General features: G+C 39.4%; 1 protein-coding gene across 1 annotated transcript in view; it reads left to right on the top strand.

The window, feature by feature from the left end:
- Positions 1–24,602, top strand: part of LOC132954915 (disintegrin and metalloproteinase domain-containing protein 12-like) — an 80,424-nt gene that overhangs the window by 37,626 nt on the left and 18,196 nt on the right. Inside the window, exons 4-11 of the mRNA XM_061027428.1 lie at positions 3,150–3,228; positions 7,382–7,458; positions 9,788–9,974; positions 15,045–15,110; positions 15,705–15,776; positions 16,152–16,321; positions 17,468–17,552; positions 19,448–19,596. Of these exons, the coding sequence (XP_060883411.1) occupies positions 3,150–3,228; positions 7,382–7,458; positions 9,788–9,974; positions 15,045–15,110; positions 15,705–15,776; positions 16,152–16,321; positions 17,468–17,552; positions 19,448–19,596 (885 nt within the window). The remainder of the gene's footprint in view (positions 1–3,149; positions 3,229–7,381; positions 7,459–9,787; positions 9,975–15,044; positions 15,111–15,704; positions 15,777–16,151; positions 16,322–17,467; positions 17,553–19,447; positions 19,597–24,602) is intronic.

Genomic DNA, 24,602 nt, shown 5'->3' on the forward strand with positions numbered 1-24,602 from the left:
TGTGACGGTGAAAAGGTCTTTACAGTTACAGCATAGAACAGTTCAGAGGTTTTATGGTGCCCTCAAACAAACGCGAGAAACCTAGATTTCCACCAGTGCACCAGGCATTTAAGATTGTTTTGAAAAAGTACAATTGCAGTTGAGCTGATCATTGGGGATATAACGGCTTTGCATCTGTTGGTTGAGTCGAAAAAAGGAAATCTGGAGTTCTGAGGTTCTTTACCCTCAGTGGTTCTGAGTGACCTACAACACTTGAGGCTTTCAACAACTTTCACAAGCTAATATTAAAGATGGACAGCAACATAGTGAAAATACTTCTTTACTGTACATAAATAAAGTGTTCATATATACTTCACTTGAATAATGACATTTCTAGCACCTTTTTTATTCTAACCCCTTCTTTTTACTTCTAAAAAGGGCCCATTATTGTAGTTTTGATGTATTTTAATGGAATTATTGACATCAAGATATATTTTAACTGAAATGGATGGGACAGTAGCACATCAGTGCATATCACGCATGACATATACTGTACACCATACTGTTCACCATGTCACAGAGCATCAGTTGGTTGAAACGGGTAAACAGGTACATCGCTGGGTATTGTACCCATCTCTTAGTCAAAAGGCAACATTCCAAACTTTGTTAGCTAGCCAGACAGACATCTAAACTGGTACTGTAAAATACAACCATATACAGGAGGTGTATGGTTATGAGGAAGAAACTACAAACATTTGCAACTCCAGCAATGAACTTTGGAAGCCCTTCCTAGGATAGAGGAATTAGCATGAATTTAGCTTTTCCTTGTTACAACTGAGCACCCCATCTGAAAACTTAAACTACAAAAAGTAAGGTCCCCATACTTTTTTATTCACTTAAGTGAGTGGCTCATTCAAAGATATTTGCCAAACAGAACCAACACATTCTCCAGGGGTTGGGGTTCTAGGGGGTGGAAATCTATGTTCTGGGTGTCAAATAATGAACCATTTTGTGGGCTTCAAAAGACTACAGGCGGCTTTTGGATCCAACGATGGCCCAGAGCCACAGCAAGAATATAAAGCATACAAACATCTGCAGAGATTTCTCAAACTAAAGTCTTGTACCATAACCTACTTCTATGCTATGTCCGCCCATATGTTCAATCACAAAACATTACAAAGTAGCATGTCAAGCATTTTATTGTTGGGGTTAAAGATTTTGAGGGAGACAGCGGAAAATGCATTTCCCTTTGAGGACACAATACAGGAAGAGCTTGAAGGTTCCTTCCTGCCCGTGAATAACATTAAAATACCACAAAGGCCAACATATTTGTACATCTCCATGACATGTTAGCTGCTCATTCATCTGTGGAAGTCCAAGACACTTGGTTTGAGGCTGTATAGACCAAAAGTAAGTGGGACCTTGTGTTGTGGGTTTCATGTCAAAATACCAGTAGTTCTTCAAATCTTTTTTCCTGTTATGTATCTTTCATTGTGTAGAGGGGGTAAGTAACAAAGCACAGATACTGTAACATTGGTAGATTTTTCCGATATAATTTATTGTGGCAACTTTCAACCTTCTACTTTTTAACAAACATACTGTATCTGTACCGCCCACAAAAACAGGCTCTTTTTTTTTTTACCTCAGTTTTGAAACATTTGGTGGGAAACAAGAACATTTTCAGTTTAATGGATGGGACAGTAATGCATAGAGAAGAAAATACTTAGTGCATCTTTCAAAGCAAATCAAACACAACAGGCATTTTGAAACAGTCTATTTAGGGCCCGAGCAGCGACCTCGGAGCGAGGACCCTATTGTATCTGTCGGAGTTATTTAAAGATTATGATTTCTCATAACAAAACAGATTGTTGAGGAAACTCCACTAAGAGATGAGGCGATAATTGACAGTTATGTTAGCTGTTGTCCATTTCAAAAAGGGGGAACTATGGATGTCAATAACCCAACATGGCAGACAATGTTTAGGCAGGAAGACATTCCCTATCCAAGTGATTTGCCCATTGGAGCAAAGAAAAATTGTATTGGTTTAAGATGGTTTAAGTTTAATTCAGAGTTTGAATGATTAAAGTTTAGTAGTATCCAGAAATAACACGAGGAAGAAGCTTTGCTCAGAAAACAATGAGCTAAGTCCTATAGGCTACATTTGACTTTTGAACCATGAGTACATTTCAGAGCACATACTTTTTCACATTTAGTTTATGCAAAAAGAAGACAGTATTTTCTATTAAATCCCATTAATTAAACACAAGTTAAATCATGTCTTCTTGAGTAGAAGAATGTGTTCTTCTGCAGCCTCTGTTCATGATAAATACTCACCTATAATGTTGATGTTAATGTGTTTAACTTGGATCAGAGCCCATGATATAAACAAATATTTTAAACACAGCATGGCTGTTGTAACACAATGATAGAAAAGTACTGTTCCCTTGTGTGATAAATTCCATGTTAAAGCTTATTGTTGCCATTTTGTCTTTTAACGTTTCTCCCTTGCAATATTAGATTGTGCTGTCAAAATATGCACAAAGGTCACTATCTTTATAAACAAAAGACATACTTTTACACACCAAGGAGTTATCCCTCCCTCACTTCTTGTTGACTTAAACACCAGAGAGCTGTTGGCCTCTGAATATATGCTGCTGCTTCATCAGTCTTACCCAGAGAAAATTCCCTCTGTTTGCCTGCAGCAGAGATTTGCGGTGTTGATTTATTGTGCTTTCTAGACATAAAATGTTCATGGATCATTTGGTAACCTCTGAGAGTCTCTCTATGGTTTTATTGATTTCAGTCTGTAAATAAATTATTTCTCCACTGTTTATCCGTCAACATAATCCCCTCATTCCCATTTTTTCCAGATCATATGTCTATCATGCATTACTTGTAACATGTAAGCTAATTACCGCCAGCTTGTTTCAAATGGAATGAGTTATTGATTGATAATGTTTTCTTTTTTCATGGTGCATGTGGTGTATAACAATGTTTAATAGATAACCTCACAGCAGCATTTCCATTCTCTTCCTCAATGCCAACACCTTTTCTATTCTATTTTTGCTCTTCTAGGGTTACATTTTCAATCAAATTACAATCATTCCATACACTGGAATATCAGGATTGAGCACATTAGATTTACTGACTTCTTCTGTGTTTCTTTTCAGGGGCCTGTTTGCAAGTAACTATACAGAAACCCATTACCTGGAAGATGGCAATGCCTACATTGGCTCTCACAACTTCACGGTATGTTGTAAAAAAAGCTTCTTTTTCTTCTTAGATATTTTCTTCTGCTGTTTATGAATTGTTGCCCGGTTGGGTCCAGTTCTGTTGCGCTCCTACAGCACTCAATTAGAAAGCAAAGGAAAAAAAAGGATGTTGCATTTGGAAATCTTTGAACTGTCTGGAATTGGTCCGTCTTGCGCACAAGGAAGCCTGTGTAGGTAAGCGGACACATTTTTGTTCTCTGCTGGATGATTCATATTTAATGAACTAAAAAGCAGACAGAGGTCGGAGAACTGACACATTTTTACAGAACAGCTCGAGTCTTTTATAATGGATAACTTAAAACCATCTTAAAAACTGTTTTTGCTGCGCAGGTCTGCAAGAAAATATTGAGCGAGTGAACATCAAAGTGCACTTCAGAAGTCGCTCTGACAGTGAAATATTCAGCAACTGTCCTTGCATTTATGAGTGGGGTTCCTCAGTCCAAAATGCATCTGTTAAATTACAACTCTTAGAGAATACAGTGTTGGTTTTAAAAATAAGAATTTTCAAATATAGCGTATGTTTTTTTGTTTGTAAGTCAATAGTTGCACAGCTGATACCTTTTAATTGCATCAGTAATACATATTGATGTTTTGCTGTGGTTTCTCTACAGTTTCTTGTGATTTTCCTCTGTGTCTTGATATTTCTAATCTTTTTAAGCCTAGGGTTTTTTATTCCAGTGAAACATGTCCTGCTTTCAAATACAATGGTTCTTTTGAAACAGCTTCCTTGGTTCCATAAATAGCCCCCTATTGAAGGGTTTTCTTTTAAGGTTTGGAAGGAGCAATACTGTTAGGAAGCTGCACCCCCATGCACAGCAATGGAAGAGTTTGATACTGCTGGAGTGGAACAGTTTCTCTGCTCAAACCTTCTACCTTCTTGCTTGATTTCCGAGATTTGATCATTTTCAGTTTGGAAAGCAAACATTGCAACGTCTTATTTTTGTTTAGATACCCATCAAGCACAATAATAGACAGCATGTGAGGTCTGTGTATAGAAAGACTGGCCTACATATGATGAAACCCACAAAAGATGGGATTAATATAATTCATTACGGCCAACCTACACAGTAAAATGAACAATATTTTCCACTGGAGAATTCTGGGAGAACAAAGCTGGACCATCACAGTCTGGGCTTGGTCATCTCATTAGAATTTCTGCCATTCCAAAGTGTAAAAGACAAAGAAGTAGCTGTAGTGAATGAGCTCAGGGTGGACTCTGAAACTTTTGAGAGTATCCCAGCCTAAATTGCTCAAATTGATGACTAGAAGATGATTGTAGAAAAGACTAGTTTCTGGTCAAAGTCTGACATGTTTTTACGTCACAACAGATCCATTTGCATCATCAAAGAAAGACAAAAATTAAATACAAGACACACAAGTACTAGATAGGACAAAATATGCACATTTTCAAACCGAAATTTGATCTGAGATTTAGCTAAATTTTTCAAATCTAGGCTCATTAAAACTTGATACTATGTCCCTCTACATTGATGATGGTAAATGGTTAAATGGGTGTAGCTGCAATTGCTGTTCAATCCATTAACATTTATATTATGGATGGATGGGTGGATGGATGGATGGATGGATGGCTGGAGACTTGGTTGTCTGTTCCACCATTGACAGAAACTCTCATTTGTCAATGCTCAAACAATCATCACATTCCAACTTTTAAACACATTGGAACACGTGCTAAAGGCACATTAAAGATGGGACTGATAAAACAGCAACTGATAAAAACTGTTGTCATGCATGCAGTACCTTATCATTAAGTTTAAGAATTATATAAGATTCGAAAATTCCCAAAGTCCAGGGGGATCCTTATTTATTAGTTGTTTTTTTTTTCTATTCAATTTCCAAAGCTCACAAATGACGAAAATCCAAAAGTTTGAAAATCTAAGAAGCTCAAACCAACCAATTTGTGTATTTTCCCACCATGTTCCCATCAAACGGCCTTGGATTTTCTTTCCAGCAGCTGTTTATTAACCTGCTTATAAAATATTCAGAAGAAATATGCATGGATTATAAGATTTAATGATTTTAAATTGCTTAAAGATTTTAAGCTGGCAGTATTTACCTGCTTAGTGTCTTACCAGCTTTGGGAACTCACTGACATCTTTCGACCTCTCATTCCTCTCTCATGACCACAGCCAGCTCCTCATAGGAGGGTCTTTTCCTGGAAACGAACAGATCTTTCAAGAATGATCCGAACTAAATTTATTTGTCTTGCTGGCAGGGTGGAGACTGATACATGGATCCAGGAAAGGGATATAGAGTTGAAGTCAAGGTACTGCTGGGAGTGACTTCAGTGTGAGTCAGCCCTCCCTTGGTTGCCTCTGTCTGTTTTGCGTACCGCTCCTTTCACATTAACTTCTACATCAAGACAATAAATGAATGCCATGTGCTGCATGGAAAGCATCTACTGGGAATATGAATCACCAGCATGGATATTAAAGAGTTAACGTGGAATAATAATAAGTGCAGACGTATGATAAACAATGTAATATTCACACCCAGGGTGGGCTCCTACAATAATCTGGGTATTATTTATTAATCTTCCTTATTCGAGAAATGAAGGCGTAAGCACTTTCCCTTCTCATTTCTCTCTGCAGAAACAAAAAGTCTATTCATATCCCGCATATCGATGCATCACAGTCATGATCTCATCAAAGAAACATGAGGTGGTAGCATTAACTCAGTGCACTAAATCCAGCCCTGCTCCTCCCCATAAGACTCCAATTTCATATTTCATGTAATGGGCTGTCCCTTCTTTGCACCTTTTTGCCTCGCCATAATGGATGGGTCTCTCTCAGTACACATCTAGGTAAAGATATGGAGAGTGGTCATCGACACCAAGGCTTTCTGGGCTTTGGGTCGACTTCTTGGATTTGCTCTGAATAAGAGATTGTGCTTTCAGCGGGTTATGATAGCCAAATATATATTTCAACTCTGTCCTCAAGAAATTATTTTCATATGCTGCATGACTCTTTTGCCATATACATGTTGGAAGAAGATTGCTGCTTGGTTTATGTTCTTGGGAAGAACAAGAAGAATATCTGGCCAACTATATGTATTGCATTTTAGTCATCTTTAAGCATTTCAAAGATATGGCTGCCATTTTGGATATGGTTCCAATTAGGGTGAACTTTCTATGCCTTCTAAGTAAACAACATAAAAATGAAAATTTCAGATATTAAATTGGCTAAATAAAGGTGCTATATGTCCAACAAAACTCATACTTTGGTTCTTTGAATATTAATTTAAGGTCTTGAACTTTTCAAAGAACATTTATTTTTGCCTTCTCTCTTCAGGATAGCAATCCAACCTAATCAATCAATCTCATGTTATCAATGTAAAAAGTCATTAAAACACATGTATAAGCAAAGGTTCAAAACCAATGTTCACATTCGTTTTGGAGTGTCTCTGGCATGTTCGAGAAGTAAGAAAACTACAATTGGAGTAAGTATTCGAATTGCAGAAATACTGTGATTCAAGCTTAAGCAAGGATTCCCTTTTAACACCAGGAACCCATTAAAAAACTGAACATGCATATTCAGCAGCTTCACCACCTTCAAGAAGGCCAGACATTGATATTTACTGCCTTAATTCTATATTTAGAGACAGCCAATGAGGGTTGGACAATTCACATTTCCTTGTTTTCCAGAACAGGGAAACAGTGAGGGCCGTTGGTCAGACCTCACCTGAGTGAGGCGGTCTAGCTCTAGCAGAGGGGCTGTTTTCACTCTAAACCAGACACTTCCTCCCCACCCTCTTGCTGCCAGGCCTGGTTCAATAAACATGGGCTTAATTCATTCTTTTTACTCCCTGCTGGAGCTTGACAGGCGGTCCATGACAGTTGGTACCTGGAAACCCAACAGCAAGCAAGGGAAATGGAAAAACTCCTCTCATACTTCAGCCATCATTAGGTTGTGGTGATGGGTTTGAACTGCTCCTGATAACCCTAAAAGACTATCTCCCCAGAGTTAATTCGCTCATTTGTCACAGTTATCATGTGGGACTGCTGTTGTTGAACCATGATTAAAACCTTTCGACATGTTTTGTTTCATGCTGGTTCCATTCTTCCTGTCTTCAATTTTAAATGCCAAAGTGTTTTTTTCTTTGTTCTCCCTCAGGCAAACTGTTACTACCACGGCGAGGTGGTGGGTCATGCCAACTCAGACGTCAGCCTCAGTACTTGTTCTGGCGTGAAGTAAGTGTGTCAGTCGCTCTTTGTTCAAATACTGACCTTAACAATGGTCCAATCTTTGTAAGATTATGCCAGAAATCAATTAATGCAGTAAACAGCAGAGATGTTGTTAGTCTTTGGTTTTTAGTGAAGCTCAAGCCAATTCAGGTCTAATAAGTCCATCCACCTATTATCTGTGCTTCTTGAGGGTCTCTTGGGGTGTAATCCAATCCCAGCTGCCAATGGATGAGAGACCCTTTACACCCTTGACAGGTTGTCAGTCAATCACAAATTAGCAAAATGGAGTTGCCAATTACCCTAACCTTTGGATTGTTGGAGAGAGAACCAAAGCACCCAGAGGAAACGCATGCAGGCACAGTGAAAACACGGAAACTATCCATCAAAACGACACTAACCCGCAACTTCAGATTCCTATTGCTGCCACAGCACTTGAGATAAGCCTTGTTCTCCAGACCGGTCTAAGGACCACTTTCTGAAGGTCTCTCTGCTAGATTGCTCCTTGGTCTTAGTCTCAGACAAAAAAATGAAAAGGGATTTGGCATTGTCCTTTTTTATTACTTTTGTATTACTGTTCGATGCAATAGTTCTGTTCTATTTCAAATGCAATAAAAAGCTGGCTTGTGATAAACAATGGCAAGACATACCACACAAAAATGTCAGTATAATGTTACATTACATCAACTTTAGTTAATGTCAGCTTGAAAATAAACCCTACAAGCTGTGTTATTTATTTTTTCTAATAGATTTTCAAGCTAGAAATGTGCCACCATTCTACAAAAACCTTAAGCCAATCCTTAAAATCCACTTCAATTTTTATATCTTTCTAGCAAGACATTTCTCATTCTACACTTGTAAGCATATAGACAGTGTCTTAGCCACTATCTATACAGCAAAGAAATAGGTGTTTGAGGAGCAATCTTGATTTTCTGTGGGTGTTCGAATGGAAAGATGGATCAATTAGTTTGCATGCTCCACATTTTATTGTAACTTTGTCAGGCAGTGTGAGTCGTCCAATGGTCTTATCCTGGTGATGAAACAGCCTTGCCATGCCTTGTTCTTGGTCTTGTCTGAGTCTAAATCCCTCAAAGCCATGATCGTGTCTTGGTCTAATCACAGTCTGGTTTTGTCTTGGTCATGACTTGGTTAAGTATTCATGACTACAATACTGAAGCCTTGCTCATGATCATCATTTAAACAAAGCCTTAGCTTTGCCAAAGTTATTTGGGAGACCTATTACAAATTTCATTGTTACAAGATTGTAATTCAAAATAATTGATTATTACTGATATCACTAGTGGTCACCAAAACTACCTAAACTGATTCCGTGTTGTAATGAACAGAACTTATTCTATATTTGTTGGTTAGGACAAAGTCATAAGATTCAATTGTACAATTATGAGGAATTACATGTCAACAGATGAACTGAACACAATTTTGAAACATTACTGAATGCAGGAAACACGCTGTATGCTGTTGAAAAGCAGTAAACTTGACATAGTGTAAGGAATTCCTAAGTGAGGGATTTCAGCGTTGGAAGCACTATGTTTGCAGATGTCAGACACGAATAATGATTTCACTAATATCATTGGAAACCATCAGGAATGTTTGCACAAACCAGCCAAACGTCTACACCCTCTGCATGGTGATTTTCGCCTGATAATGCAACCCTCACTGCCTGACCTTAGTCTAAATATTAATTTATTTGTTCCAGTTTTTCTGCAACCTGTCTGCCCAGTGACAGATTCACAAAGCTATTCTGACAGAGAGCCACATTCTGCACAGCTCAGTGAAACAAATTGATCTTGGTTTGGGTTGGCAAAGTCCAGGATTTTGAGGGCTTTATGAGTTCATGGGATTTTGAATATTGTGCAAGGGTTTATGAGAATCTCTCAGTTTATCCAAACTCACTGCATGAGGATGTCACGTTAAATTATAGATGACACTGTGAAAACATGAGAAAAGTGGAAAAAGAGGAAACAAAGCCCACATCAGTGCAAAAAGGAGAGATACTATTACTCTTTAATAGGAATTTCTGCCACTCCATCATCAAGTGTTAATTCAAGGTTCAGCTACTTTCATTTCAAATGCATGATATTGACAGATGAATACACCTATTACCAATGATGCATAACCTTTTTTTGGTTATTTTGGCAAGTCTCACATAAGTCAGGACTACTTGTATTTCAGTCAAATTGGGATTTACATTCCACTATGTACATTTTGTACATATCGTATATTCTTTCAGTGCATTACCAATATGTGAATTTCCACAAAAATGAATAAAAACCAGCCTTTGAGCCATATTTTCATGTACTTCTTCCTCTCCCTGCAGGGGTTTCATATCCCTCGAAGGCAAATCCTATGTACTGGAACCATCTGCTGACCACTTTGATGGGACTCACTGGATCTACACAGCTGAACACCTCAATTTTACTCCTGGCACCTGTGGCCATGATTTCAACATATCCTCTCCTGTTGAAGATGCAGACGGCAGTCCTTTCACAGCTTTCAGGACAAGGGTAAACTGTCTGCATTTGATCTCTATCTTAATTGAGATGTCTGATGCTGTGATGACTTGCAATATTTTTTTCCTTCTCCAGTATCTTTTGGCGTAATATGTATAAAGACGAGAGTAGAGAGAGAAAAAAAGATGTGAATGAGAAGGACAAAGACAATCTTTGCACCCTCTTTGTTTAGTTATTCTAAAAAAATAACCCCAACTGTATCATCACCGGGGTTATCCAGTGTGTACCTCCCCTCTGCAGTGTTCGGTCCAGTTATACCCAGAGTCATCAGAGCTACCCCCTTCCATGCTAGCTCTCACCGCACCCACAGAACTTCTGGGTGCTATAGCATCCTTATGTAAAAATGTCAGAAGAAAAATACAGACAGAGAAGATAGGAAAAGATGTGGCTTTTGAGAACACCACATTTTTCCTCAATAAAATGACAAAGAAATACCTTAGAAATACTGTATACAACTTAAATGACACTCCTTTCTTTCAATGACAAATGAACATTTCATTTCTGAAAACCATCTCGTGGAGAATTTCTTCTTTCAGGTCATAAATACAACAGGTATGGAGTCACCTTTTGAACAAGATACATATGACCAATTTAAAGGCACAATATAGTGAGTCTGTTTGTGTGTGTCCTCCCTTTGATACAATATGCTAACAATCACATTTATGGGTGAAGATGATGATTTCTATGAATGGCATTTCATTACATGATGAAATGATGTGTACCTCCTCCAGGTTGTATAAAGCAGGTTTAATGAATTAGTTGTATTAGTTCAACTTTGAGCGCTCTTTGAGGTTCATGTTTTAAACCGCATAAATGCCTGACTAAATAAGGGTTTTTAACATGCCTCACTGTTTGGCTCAACCTTGGACTAGTGAAGAATGTCTTTTTTCCCTAATTCTTTTTATTTGAACTCACAAAGCACCTTTCATAAATGTCCTCCATTTTGAACTCGTTTTGCCCTTCACTTTTCATTTTCCAATCAAATGCATCCAGTAAGTTGGTATTGTTTTATGACAGTGTGCTCAAAACAAGAATATGAGGCAACATCATCCAGCTGAAGAAGAACCTGTTTAATTTGAACTGCACATTACTGTCTATGAAATATGGCTTACTTTAACCCTCTTGAAATAGATCACTGAGATTGTAGATATTGCTGAATGGTTTCGTCTATTTGCTTTGATTCACGGTGTACATGTGTGATCTGGAGTTTATCGTAAGAGAGGGGTTGATTAATACCTATGGAAAGTGTACAGGCTGTAGCAGCGACATTTGCTCTGAAACCATGATCAGACTGCAGACCCATTCCTTAAGTAGAACATGTAAGCATATTTCATTAAAACAACCCTACTTTGACATCCTGAGGGATAAATCATAAGGTCCATGGTCCAGTTTGGTCTCAAGCCTTAGATAGTATGATGAGGCTTTAAAGATGATGAGGCCTGATATCAGGAGAACACACACTCTAGTGATCTCTATCTGACTGGTAAGGGATGACAGGAGTGGACGAACTCACTTGATTGATCATTAAAAATAAAAAGAGAGAGGGAGAGAGATAGGTGGCGTAAAAGATGAAACAGATGTTCAAGACCCACAGGGGTGAAAGCACACGTTTCATAAAAGTAAGGGACTTACCATTTTCTTAAAATGTGTTTTCATTTTTGCAATTGTTTAATCATTTCATTAAGGGAATATTGGGATGCAATTGAGTGTTTTCAGGGAGGAAGGCCAGACATGTGGCTGTCCTGGCTAAAAACCTACAGTCCTTGAGCATTGTTCATTTTTATGTATTCATGAAGTAATGTGTTTTTTGTTTTTTTTTGTTTTTCTGATGTTTCAATTTGCAGTTTGATTCCTGTTGATGATTATAACGCTGGCCTCGGTGCAAGTGTTGTCTTAAGTTTTAAGAAGGCTGCAAAAAGATTCAGCACAAGTGAAGAAATCCTGGCTGAGGCACAATGCAAAAGTTCTTATGTGCAAAAAAAAAAAAAAAGAGGGAGAATAAAATAAGGAAAAAGAAAACGCAAATTTAATGGAAATGTGGTTTATTTTTAATTGGAAATAAGTTTTTCATTGTGCTTCAATATATTTTATCTGATCACAATGTCCCGTTTTGTTAGTGTGAAATACGACGTGCCTGCTCCTCCTAACACAGCAAGACATGTCAGACATAGAAGGAAAAACATCTGAACTAAGTGAAGACAGATGTGGTGTATAAGGGAGGTGGTCAAACATGGTAATCCCACAGGTGATAAGAAGAAATGGAAACAGATATTTAAAAAAAAAAAAAAAAAAGAAAATGGTCACGTGTTACTAGTAGAGCGAGAGTTTTGTTTTTGCTCTGAGCAAAGAGAAGGTACACCAGAAAGTGAGAATTTAAAGTCTAGCAGCACATGTCAGCACTGCAGGGACGCTGAGGTGTGCTGCCGCTGCTTCGATAAGCCGCGATGTGCCCTGCTTGAGGGTCTAAAGATAAAGAGGCGTGTTGGCAGAGAGCCACTAGATGATGATGAGAGTCAGGTGTAGTGGAGAAGGGGAGAGAGATACGATGGCTGGCTGACAGGAGCTAAAAAAACAACATGAGTTCTTGATTGTCACAAGAAATGTGGGTGTGAAACCTGCACACATCATGCAATTGTAATTTTGATATCATCTTGTTTCATACATTGGATACTGAATATCAGGGCAGATCATAACTTGTATACGGGTGTGAATCATATCTGGCTGATCATATATGGCTTGAAAAAGGAAACTGCCATCCTATGCTTAATTGTAGCGTTTTAGTAACAAGGTTTTACATTTGAACTGTTGAAGCAGCCTTCTGGATGGTGGAAAGAAAATCTAATCACAAAGCTCCTTTACTCACTTTTCATCTTGATCCACACCTGAGCCAGCGCCATTGGTTTAATGAAGACTGTGAAATTGGCTTGAAAGCTCTAGGGCTCTTAAAATGTTCCTCTGCATTTTAAATGGTGTGAGGACCCAGGGATGGCGCTGTGTAAAAGATGAACAAAAGGACAAAGAGGGAGAGTATTATGTTCATTGAAATTCAAGATTTAAAATCCTCAATGGTTGTATTAACAGAATATTTCTTTAAACATCACTTCTGAATTTGGACACAGAAAAACAAATATTTTACCTTTTCCATTAGAAGCTTGAGTATAAAACAACATTTCTCAACGTTTTTTTTCCTTAAATTTGCTGTGAAGTCACAGAAACGTTCTCGAGATCATTGATTTTATTCCTGAGTGTCATGAACACAGCGTCACTGTATGTGTCTGTGTCTCCCTGAGACTTGGTTATCACCATAGGGGGCATTTAGAGCTCACTTGCCCATCCTGGCTTATCTATAGAGAAGGCAGATAAGAGCAGAGGGGATCCAAGCTGCCAGGCTAGCGAGGATAAAGAGGCTCAGGCTGAAAGCCGGCCATAGTGTGTGGAGGCAGAACACTTAGCCAGCAGGATAGTATAGGATGTGAGTGGGTGTGAGTGGAAAGACAGAGATTATTTGAGTGTGTACAGTATGTATGTGTGCAGGTGATGCAGACCGTAGCTCCTTGTGCATGAAAGGAAGTTGACCCCCCCCCCACACACACATACACACAGCACAAGAGCAGCATCTGCTTCATGAAGAACGGTCTGCAATTGAAAATAAATACTATTTAGATGTTCATGGTCCCCCACACTTCTAGGGCTGTTGATGTCCAGATTTTGATTCATTTCAAAGTCAGAATTAAAATATGCTTTTCCCATACTAGGAATTTGTCTCTGTCTTTTTGATGAACGAGACATAAATAGATTAGAATAACAATATACAAAAAAAATTAAATAAAAATGAAAAATATAATCATGGTGTAAGTAAAGAGCTGTAAATATTGTTAAAAACTGATGGTATTTGGATCAGTGTTGGATCTACTTTATTAATCCCCTCAATAAGAAAATGTAAGCATTATAAAAAAATTCACTTGGGGGCCAGTGAAGCTCAGCCAGCAGAGCAAGCGCACCACGCACAGTCCTCGTTGCACTGGTCGCAGGATCGACTCCCGGTCCTGACGCTGTTTGTTGCGTGTCACCCCCCAAATCTATCTTTCCATATTTCCTGTCACTGTCAAGCTGTCCTATCAAATAAAGGCAGAAATCCCCCCAAAAAATGAATAAAAATGATTAAAGATTAATTCTGCTCTGAATCAGCATTTTAGTTAGTCATTTAGCTCAGAGCACTAGTTCACCGGCAGCCTTGGAAAATAGCTTGCTTTGCATCAACTTGTATATTTGTTGATTTCAATTAGATTTTTTAATGTGAAAAACATCATCAAAATTTCATTTCTTACATATTACGAAATAATCCATTGAAGCGGATGGGAAAATCTGGCCATAATTCAGTGCATTGGATTATTCCTACCTGTTCAAACATAACTTCCAAAAAAGGAATACATTAGTACATCTATTTGAGTGCAAGTCACTAAATTTCATGTGTGTACCTGTTAGCTTCTTTTTGTGCTCACTAACACCTGCACTGCAGAAGAGTGCTGGTGCAGTCATTTTTAAAGTTTTTATATAATATTGAACATTTCAGAGTCCTTAACCTTTCAAAGAAAAGCATTATGGGTAAGTGTTTTATACTTTGTGCTGCCTACAGTGCATGGAGCATTGTCCAAAAACGCTGATTTATGACTTAATAAGCTGGTTCCTGTAGAGTGCAGTTATCAGAGGTCTGTGTGACCTTAGCGGCTCTTATTGGGAAGAACTGTGAAGTGTGGCTGATTGCTTTGTGCTGATTCTAGCTTCTGCAGCCGTTTGTGTAGAGCGTACAGTAGTTCAGGTGAAAAGCCTTATTGAGTGGCGACCCGTTAAGTTTAGTCTGCCCTTTCCGGAAATCTGCAGTTAAGTGTGTCCTCACAATGTCCTTTTTTTTTTCTTCTCTCTGCTCTCTCCTCTTCATCATTTCCATTCTTTTTTCCCGCTCCCATTTCCTCCACTTATTGTCACTCTCCGTCATGTCTTTTTCTCTTTCACAACCACCCTCTCCCCCTGTCCTGTCCACTCTTTTTAACTCACCATGTGCAGCACAAACGCCACGTCCAGACTACGACCAAGTACGTGGAGCTGATCATCGTGGCTGACAACAGAGAGGTAAGCAGAGGTCACGCTGTCTCGACCTTCTTAGAATCCTGCCTTAAAAAGGCTCAGGGGTCACATGTTTCTTCTGCTTCTCCATCCCCCCCCCCCCTTGAGACAGAGATAAGATGGCTCTAGCATTTACTTGTTTTCGCCTCTGACGTGTCCACTTACTCATCTGCTCAGCTCCAGTTACAACTCTCTGCATACATCCTTCGACCACTTGACTCACAAATGAGATGCTTTCATTTTCTGTGCTTTGAATTATCTCAAGCCTTCAGACCTTAAAGAAGGCAAAGAGAAGAGAGTGTTTCATGCTGAAATGAAACATATAGGTCAATGTCAGATGAGTAAATGCTGGATATATAAGGTGGCTGAGGTTATCTCTTTAGCTTAAGCTTCATTGAAGAGCTCTTTGATGATAGCAACCGCAGCAGAAGCTCCACAGGAATTAACATGACAGCTCCAGGATTCCCCCCGCGGAGACATTTGTAGAGCTAACACAGCGTTATCAAGTCCCAAATAATGTCTTTGATGATAATAAACATTCAAGAGGGATGGATCACCTCTATTTCTCCTTGCTTTATTCTCTCCGCTGGTGTTGTTCAGTTTCAGAAGCAAGGCAAGGACATGGAGAAGGTCAAACAGCGGCTGGCTGAGATCGCCAATTACGTGGACAAGGTAACAATCAAATCAACAGAGACAATGTTGTATAGGAATGTGATTTATTAGAGGTCACATCAAGCTTGGTGAGACTTAACCGCCCTGTGAGCAGAGGCTGATTGGATTATGAATGGAAGATCAATTCCATAACTGGGCAGAGAAATCTTGGGGACAGGCCGATAATAAAATGTGCCGTGGACGGGGGTCTAATGAAACAAAAGCGAAAAAGTGATTTATTCACATGAAAAGCCGTGTGTTGATTAATGTTGTGAGATTTCTTCAGGAAATATATTATATAGAACTTGTGTTTTAAAAGGTAATATACAATGAAAAGACATCAGAGGCCTATAATCTAAAACCACATCTGGGTCCCTCCCCCCTAAACCCCTTCAGTTCTACAGGGCTCTGAATATCCGCGTGGCCCTGGTGGGCCTGGAGGTGTGGAGTGATGTGGACAAGTGTCCCGTCACCCAGGACCCCTTCACCACCTTGCACGAGTTCCTCGACTGGAGGAAAGTAAAGCTGCTGCCTCAGAAGCCACATGACAACGCCCAGCTAATCAGGTAGATATGCTATTGTGATGTACCGGGCGGCTGTGGCTCAGTTGGTAGAGTAGTCGCCTCTCAACAAGAAGGTCAAGGGTTCAATCCCCAGCTGAGCAACATGTCCGATGTGTCCTTGGGCAAGACACTGAACCCTGAATTGCTCCCACTGCTTCAGTGGTGGTGTATGAATGGGATTAGTTACTTCTGATGATACTACATAGCGATCACTACCATCAGTGTGTGAAAGGGTGTGAATGGGTGTAAAAGCACTTTGAGTAGTCCGAAGACAAGAAAAGCGCCATATAAGCTCAAGTCCATTTACCATTTAATGTAATAGTGCTTCAAAAGACATCACAGTGTTTGAAAGGTATTAGTTTGAAAGGAGGGTTTTATATTGTTCCCAACACACAATGACATATGATATTTTGTTGTGGAAAAGCTATTTCCTGTTCTTTTGAGCTAACATTGAAAGGTACCCTGCTGTGAGGATTTTTCATAACCAACAACATGATTCTACTTGAGCAAAACAAATTAAATTGCGTCCTTCATGAAACATATGCGAGAGCTTTTTGAATCAGTGTTCAAAGCCATTCAAGCTTAAAGAAATACCAACAATAAGCTGATAAATGCTTACAAAATACGTATGATTGTCTAAAAAGGTATTTAATTTCTTTACTTTCTAATACCCAAATGCTAACAAAATACCGCTAGCTAAAAGAGGAAAGTAGTGCTAACAAAGGAAACATCTCTTTAATGCTGACAAATTATTCATACATTTGTCTAAGGGTATGAATTTACTAACAAAGTATTTTGTTTGGGTAGAAATGAAAGTGTGTTAAGCTTTTTATTGTAAGAAATGTGTTCTTTTCTTCTCCTAAAATTTAAACAAGTTTACGATACCAAAATGCTAATACTGCTAGCTAACAAAATGGACTTAGGTAATTTGAAAATGTGAGCGCTTGGTCAGTTATTTGGGAAATGTGTCCAGCATGTAAGAGACATGAAAATGATAACTTTACAGTAGCATTAAGTACAAATTTGCACAAAAGCCCTCTGCAGTCAATATTGGTCAGAAACTTTCTTTGGGTTATTTACATTGACAGTTGAAGTATTATATGTTGATATTGTGATGACCTCTCCCCCCCCCCCCCCTCCCCCCATTAGTGGGGTCTATTTCCAGGGCACCACTATTGGTATGGCACCTATCATGAGTATGTGCACAGCCGAGCAGTCAGGAGGAATTGTGATGGTAAGTGAACTTTAAAAAATACCTTTTTTTTCTACCCTCAAGCAATGGAGCACAAAATGAACATTTGGTGTGCCTTTGGATTCCAGAAAGGACACCAGACTTATTCTATCATTTTCGTCTTCCTGCCCCCCACTCTTTGCTTTGGTCCCCATCCCCCTCCTGTCTGACATAATACGCTCATATTTCTCCCCTGGGTCTTTCCTGTAAGGGTTGAGCTAAGGATTCCAGAGCTGATATTAACTTCCAAGTCACACACATCATTGAGTCTTTTTCCAGGAAAGCCTAGGGCATGCATAGTACCCTTCGTTTAGTGCAGGTATATCATAATGTGTATTAAATACAAGAGTGGAAACCTTTACTTCTTCATGAGGTGTGACAGACGAGTGAATCTAAGGTTTAACCACATATCACAGCACAGCCTGAACCAATGTGTATGTCGTAAGTGATCACCCATTACAGAACCAAAGAGTCATGTTGAATTAGCATATTCTTGTTATTATTATATACTTTGTGTCTCTGAGTAGCTGTTCGTCTTGTGGCCAGGCTGGCTGGAGAGGTTTACAGCTAGTCCCCAGATGGTTCTTCACTCTTGTCCAACCAGATGGTAATGTGGGGCCTCTGTCATTATGATAGAACTCTACATACACGCATACATCAGGTCAGAGACATAAAAGATTAGTCTCAAAACCGCAGACTCTTCTGCAGGGCAAATCATGACCCTGTTGTCTCAGTTGTCTGCCTTCGTTTGCAGAGTACCCTTTGAACTCATTAGACAACTTCCCCTCTGGGGTTCATTGTTATTTTTCTAGTCAGTTAAATCCTAAACATCCATTCTCAAACCATCTGGGATCTCCATTTACCAGCCCCGAATGCTACATTTATTAGGAGCGTCTTTTTAGACTCATCAGTTGGAGAAGGTGTCTGAGTGTTTACAGGAAAACAGAATCAGAGGGTGTATTTCAGCATGAATCCACCCTGCACGGTTAGATCGTGGCATGCGTGAACAGCTGATGACCATTTCTTTCAGAAAGCCTCCCGCAGAGCAGTTCATCTGTGTGAGCTGGACTTGTGTAGCGCTCCTGAATAATGCACAGTGACGGAAGACTCTCGAGGCAAGGAGCTCTGACGCACAGCTGTGAATCCGTGAAGAGATGATAGATGCTGCTTTTGCAGTTGCATTATTTATTTGGCCTCCTCATGTGTTCAGGTTTTACACTATTTGCAGGGAATCACAGCACCTTAGCTCAGCCAACAGCAGCATTTACTCTGTGTCACTGCATATGCTTCTTCACAGTGCATCCTCTGTGACGTTTGAATTTCCATCACAACTAACAACTGGCTGTGTGTTTTTCGAGCTGTTCAATGAGAGCTTTTCTCTGTCTTTTAACTTATTTACTAGTTTTGCTCACTGTATGTTCATGTCTTACTTTGTGCAGATGAGGCAGCACATCTGGCTCTGTGAAAATGTTGCAGTACAGGCTGGTGGTGTCAGCCTGGAGAACTCTTTATTCCTTACTTTAGTGCCACAACTCAAGCAGATGAAAACTCTGATGAGATCTAACAGCATCGTTTGTTTATTCTTGGTATTAGCAATTAAGCTCAGTTCTTTTGAGTTATGTTTCTCCAGTGGGTCCTGTGGGGAACAACATTTTGGCTTGCATTAAGTTTATTGTCATTTTCTTGGAGAAAGTAATCGGAAAGTCTGTTTTTAATTATCTTTTGTTTGCAGAACCGTAAACTGAGCAGATTTTATTATGGTATGGTTCATGTAGCGTCATGTCTAGCCTAGGAATAAACTTGAGTAATCAGACTCGTAGGGTTAAGAGCTTTTTGATCAAATATTCTTGTAATGAAATGACAATTCACTTTCTGCATGATTGATCATTTTTTTGTAGGACCATTCGGACAACCCCCTGGGTGCTGCAGTCACACTTGCCCATGAGCTCGGACACAACTTTGGAATGAACCATGACACGCCAGAGAGGGGATGTGGTTGCAGAGTCACAGTGGATCGTGGAGGCTGCATTATGACTCCCTCCACGGGGTGAGTCACATTTTCTATCTTGACAATTAAAAGTCAGTAGATCTTTAAGCTGGCAGACTCTTCCCTGCAATATGAAGGCTTTTGGGAGTTTTATTACAGCTATTTTCCGCTTTAATGCACTGCTTCAGTGCACTCCAGGGTCGCTTTTGTTTCGGCTTCATAAAAAACATTTGAAATGCATCATCTTAATGTCAAATTGTCAGTAATTACAATAATTTATTAACCTATTAGAAAACAGCCAGTGTTTCTGCAGAGATCCCAGATAGTGATCATATGTAAACATTCATACACATGCTCTCTATTTGTAATTAGTTTTCTGACAAGCGGTGAGAAAATAAAGCTGTTGAAATGTTGAGCCGTTGGGTTATAGGCAGATTCAACAGCTGTAGTAATGCTCTGGGGCAACATGACTCATTCTGAATGGGAATCAGTGCTGGTGCATGCCCAAAACATTACAATTAGATATATTTCCTAAAACAATCTATAATAGACATTTTTTAATGTGCTGAAACCGTCTAATGCACCTGTGATTCACAAAAGATATGTTGCCAGAGCTTGTGAGCACAATGTCTTGCGCAAACGACAAATAAGTCGACTTTAATGTGTTGTCTTTAAAAAGATATCAATAGAGGTGTAGTTTGTAAATAGTTACTTACTATGGATTGTAATGTCCAACGTCTTGTAGTAGACTGAACAGAGGGACGAAATCTTCTGGGCGGAAACACTCAGAACCGGTTCAAACCCAAGGTTTAGTGGTCTGTGGGAGCCTCAGATTAGTGTTTATGCTGGAAACATCCCTTTGTATTTGGTTTGGACCAGATCCATGAAAAACTGGGGAACACTATTCTCGATTATAGACACATAAAACAGCACAGATGACGGTTTATAAATAACCCTGACTGAGGCTAACCCTGGACAAGGACTGTGTCCTAAAATTGGCAACAAGATAAACCCATAAAAAGGGAAGGATAGTAAAGCTTTCGTCTTTTAACTTCCCTGTCAGTTCATGTCGCTCTCTTTTCTTTCTTATTCACAGCCAGTTAGAGTGATTCTATTCTTTGACACATATGCAACTTTAATGTTGGAAAATATCTCTCTGCTGGTTGAATAAATAGTTAAAATACCTTTGAAAACTGTCTATTATACAGAGCTTATGTATGGAACACTCATCCACTCTTTGTTGAAGATCTAAATCTGAAGTAGTTCAAAGCAGTGTAGCATTGTGGCAGTGTAGTTTGAAGCAAACAGTGAGAAATAAAACAAAGGCATGAATGTTTTGCTTTTTTGGGACAGTGTTTTTTTTCTATTCCAGCTGTCAAAAGAAAGCCCTCAGTATCAAAATTATCATTTCTACACCTCTTAAATGCCCCAGGTTGCTGTTCTGCTATTTAATCCAGGATTAAGGAAGCAACTAATTTGAATAAGGATGTTTAGGAACCATGTATTCCCTCATTCTACTTCCTTGGTTAATTCCAGGTCAGCACCGAACACTATGCCTGAGGCGGTACAACATCTCCCATGGGTCTAGCTCAAACCCCACGCAGTTCCACGCTTTCAAATGCCATGTGGCCACACAAATGAGCTCTGTTGCAATCACCTGAATGTTGTTCATCACCCAGCAGCTACAGTTATTTGTTTACAGCATTCACTGCCATGTTTTTCTAGGCAACCCACCAGCTCTTTTCAAAGCACAATGTGATTATACAGAATGCCTCTTCACAAGGCCAGGACTTGGATGAGTACAAAAGCCCCAATGATTACCAGTTCCTGCATTCAGTAATTGAAAGTACTTGCTAAACTCGCCTGCACTTAGTGAATGAGGAGTCTCTTGTGTTACTTTTTCTGCTGTTTTTATTGATCTTTCATGTTGCTTAAAAAGAGCACAGAAAAGCATTCAATGTCACTTGTTCAGACATAGACCCATCAACCGCTCGTGGCCTTGCTCTGGCTCCAGGAATTGAACAGAAAAGATAATAAGATCCAGTTCATCATTATTATACTGGATTTCAGAGGGTTATGGGGTGGTGTTGGGGGCAGTAAAACTACTCGCTGTCCCACTGCCAGCTGCACATCTGCACCGAGCATTGCTTGTTTCCTGTTCACATTGGTCACGGCCAATTGTCGCATCCCCCTCTCCATCCATCTCTCCATCCCTCCATTAGCTTTTAATGAGAACAGGCTGGTGTCTCTCATCCTTTGAGATATTTGAGTCTTAAAACACTCACTGAGGAACACACACACACATAAGAACTGAGCTGCTGCTTGGAACGCATATACCAGGATGATACAAAGTTGCACAAAAAAATAAAAGAGATCAGCCTCCCAGGGACCAAAACAGGAACTCCACATGGTTCTATACTTGGTCCCCTTCTCCTCAGTTTTAATGGGCCCCTTCTTGGTTTGTTGGTCTTCTTTAAGATGGGTTAACTATTGTTCTTTTGCCAAGTCTATTGATTTGTTCTTTAAACGACAAATGTAACTTTTTACCACCATTGCTAGGAGACAAAATTGGTGCCTGTTTAGTGGCATTCAGGGGGACAACAACAAAAATATAGAGCTGGGACAACATGACAAAAGAGAGTCAGACCACCAGTTATAAAAATGTTAATTAAAAACACTTCTGAGATGTATAGCCCAGAGATCTAATTTCAAACAGCTGTGCAAAAGACTTTTAATGATTTAAAGGATTGTGCTTGATGGTTTCAAGTTGTATGCAGATGATACAATTATAATCTAATCTAACTAAATCTTCGGTCAGCACAAAATTGATGCAGCTTTTTCGCGGCATGTTGAGAGAATTTAATTTGTGATCAGAATTTCTTAAATCTAATGAACAGTTACAAATCGGTTGTGAATTCCATGATAGTAATATGTAAATCATACTTTCATTTTTTCCTTCAAAGACAGTCGCACAAGCTGAGATGGACAGCAAGACTCGAGGGTGCATTATTAAGACATGGTTCAGTCACTCATTGGTAAGGCCCTAAGTAAAATGATGAGTGCAGTGCGTGATCACCTTCAGACAGAGATTTGATATATTTCCCTTGTCATAAAATAATCAGGAATCACAGAAAGCGAGTCACAGTCAAAGGCATGCAATGGAAATGTGACCCGTGCCCCACTGAAGAACAGGAACTCTCAAATATGCCTTGTTTAATTGGGTCCATAGGGAAATCAAAGTGAAAATGCTCTTCAGTATCCACAACTTTAGGCCAGACTGACTGGCACCAAAGGCCACAGCAGATCATATCACCTAATGTCATCGCCTTGAGCTCAAGCTGTACATGAACAAAGGAAGCCGTAAAATGAATATTAAATGTGTAGTGAATCACTATGGTTTTGAATTACTTAGGCAAGTATGAAATATTTGTCAAAGCTAAAGCTGTCACAGTCAGGTTTGAATCAACTTTTGTTCACTTTTGTGCCAGATGATCAAGGTCTTCAAGAATGTTATAAAACTATTATAACTGACTGAGGTTACAGTCACTGTCAGTATTTGTGCATATATAGTTTTTTCTCTAAAATGGTTCCAGGGATTGGGTTAAATCTTTTTGGCAAAAGCTTCACTAATAGTCCAGCAATCTGCATCATTGCTTGATCTGTGTTTTATGGCTGAAAAGTTGTGACAAACTATCTGTGTAAGATGTTCTCTGTGGTTTGTGTGATCTGAACCACAAGGACAAAGTGGCAAGGAGGAGAGAGCCCTGCCCAGCTAAATTTGGGTTAAATGGCTCACTTGATTTTAATGTGATACTTTGCCTTAAGAGTATTCTAATTGCTGGTGGAAATGGGTTTTGATTCATGGATTATACTCTGCAGCGAAATTCTGTATAAACATGACCTTCACAGGTTGGCCATGTAACATTTTAACAAGAAATGTGTGAAGTGCCTGCAGTGCTCTGACTGGACTGAATTTCGTAGCATTCTTTTGATCTACAAAAATCTCTTGCTGTTTATGCCTTCCTTTTAACTTCTTGATCCTGATACCATAAAGATCTTTTGGGGGAAATGCTTGCGACAAAAAAATAGTGTGTCATGAAGTTGTAAATAACGTTTTTCAATACCCCAATTTGCTGCAGACCTCTGGAAAAAAAGATATCCTGTTTTACATGAATTCTTATGATTCTTCAAATCTTCAAATTTGATTGACAAGTTTGATCAGAAAAAACAGCAGGTAAAGTGAAAGTAGGAACTAAAAAAAGACAACAGTGAATGGAAATATATTCAGATTTTCCATTCATTCCATTTCCATTCTGTGTTAAAAGTCTTTACTTAACACTTCTTCTCCACCTCTCCACATAAAATGTGGGTCACGGTTCATCTCTCCCCACGTCGAGCAGCAGGGCTGATAGACGTTGAACAGCCTTGAGCTCTGTTGGTACAGTCACAGTGTGGGGTAGATCATAGGGGCCTGTAATAGATATGGGAGTGATTCCTTATCACCAGACCTCCCACAGATCCATTAAAGCCTTGTTTTGCCATGGCTGCAATTTAGTACCACTGATTGCTTTGTACACTCTTATCTATCAACCATCTACTGAAGCACCTCTGAAGCTGAAGAGCCAGCTGTCTTACCCTGACTGCGTGTAAGAGATTGAGACAAAAAAAAAAAAAAGAACGCAGAACTGATCTGGAACTGGAGCACAACCAGGCAGACAACAATGCAGAAAAAAAAAGTGAACAGTTTAAAGGCCAGGGAGAGATGAACCTCATTCTTTGTAAACACAGAACCAGATGAGGAGAAGGTCACTGAGTCATTCTGGGTCTCTTCTTTTGAGGTGGTGGCCCAGACTCCCACGGGTAGAGTGGTTGTCTAATGTATCTGTAGTCCGCCATCAGCCCCAGATGTGCCCACTGTGACTGGCCCTGGCTGTTTAGTCGCCTTAGGGAGTGCAGCTGCTAAATGCCATCCACTGTAACTCATGGATGCCTCTGCCTTTTAACAGCCATTATTCCTCCTCCCAACCCCAGACCGTTGCAGGGTAGACCAATTATTTCTGTATTGC

This window comes from Labrus mixtus, chromosome 21 (assembly GCF_963584025.1).
Source record: "Labrus mixtus chromosome 21, fLabMix1.1, whole genome shotgun sequence".
NCBI lineage: Eukaryota > Metazoa > Chordata > Actinopteri > Labriformes > Labridae > Labrus > Labrus mixtus.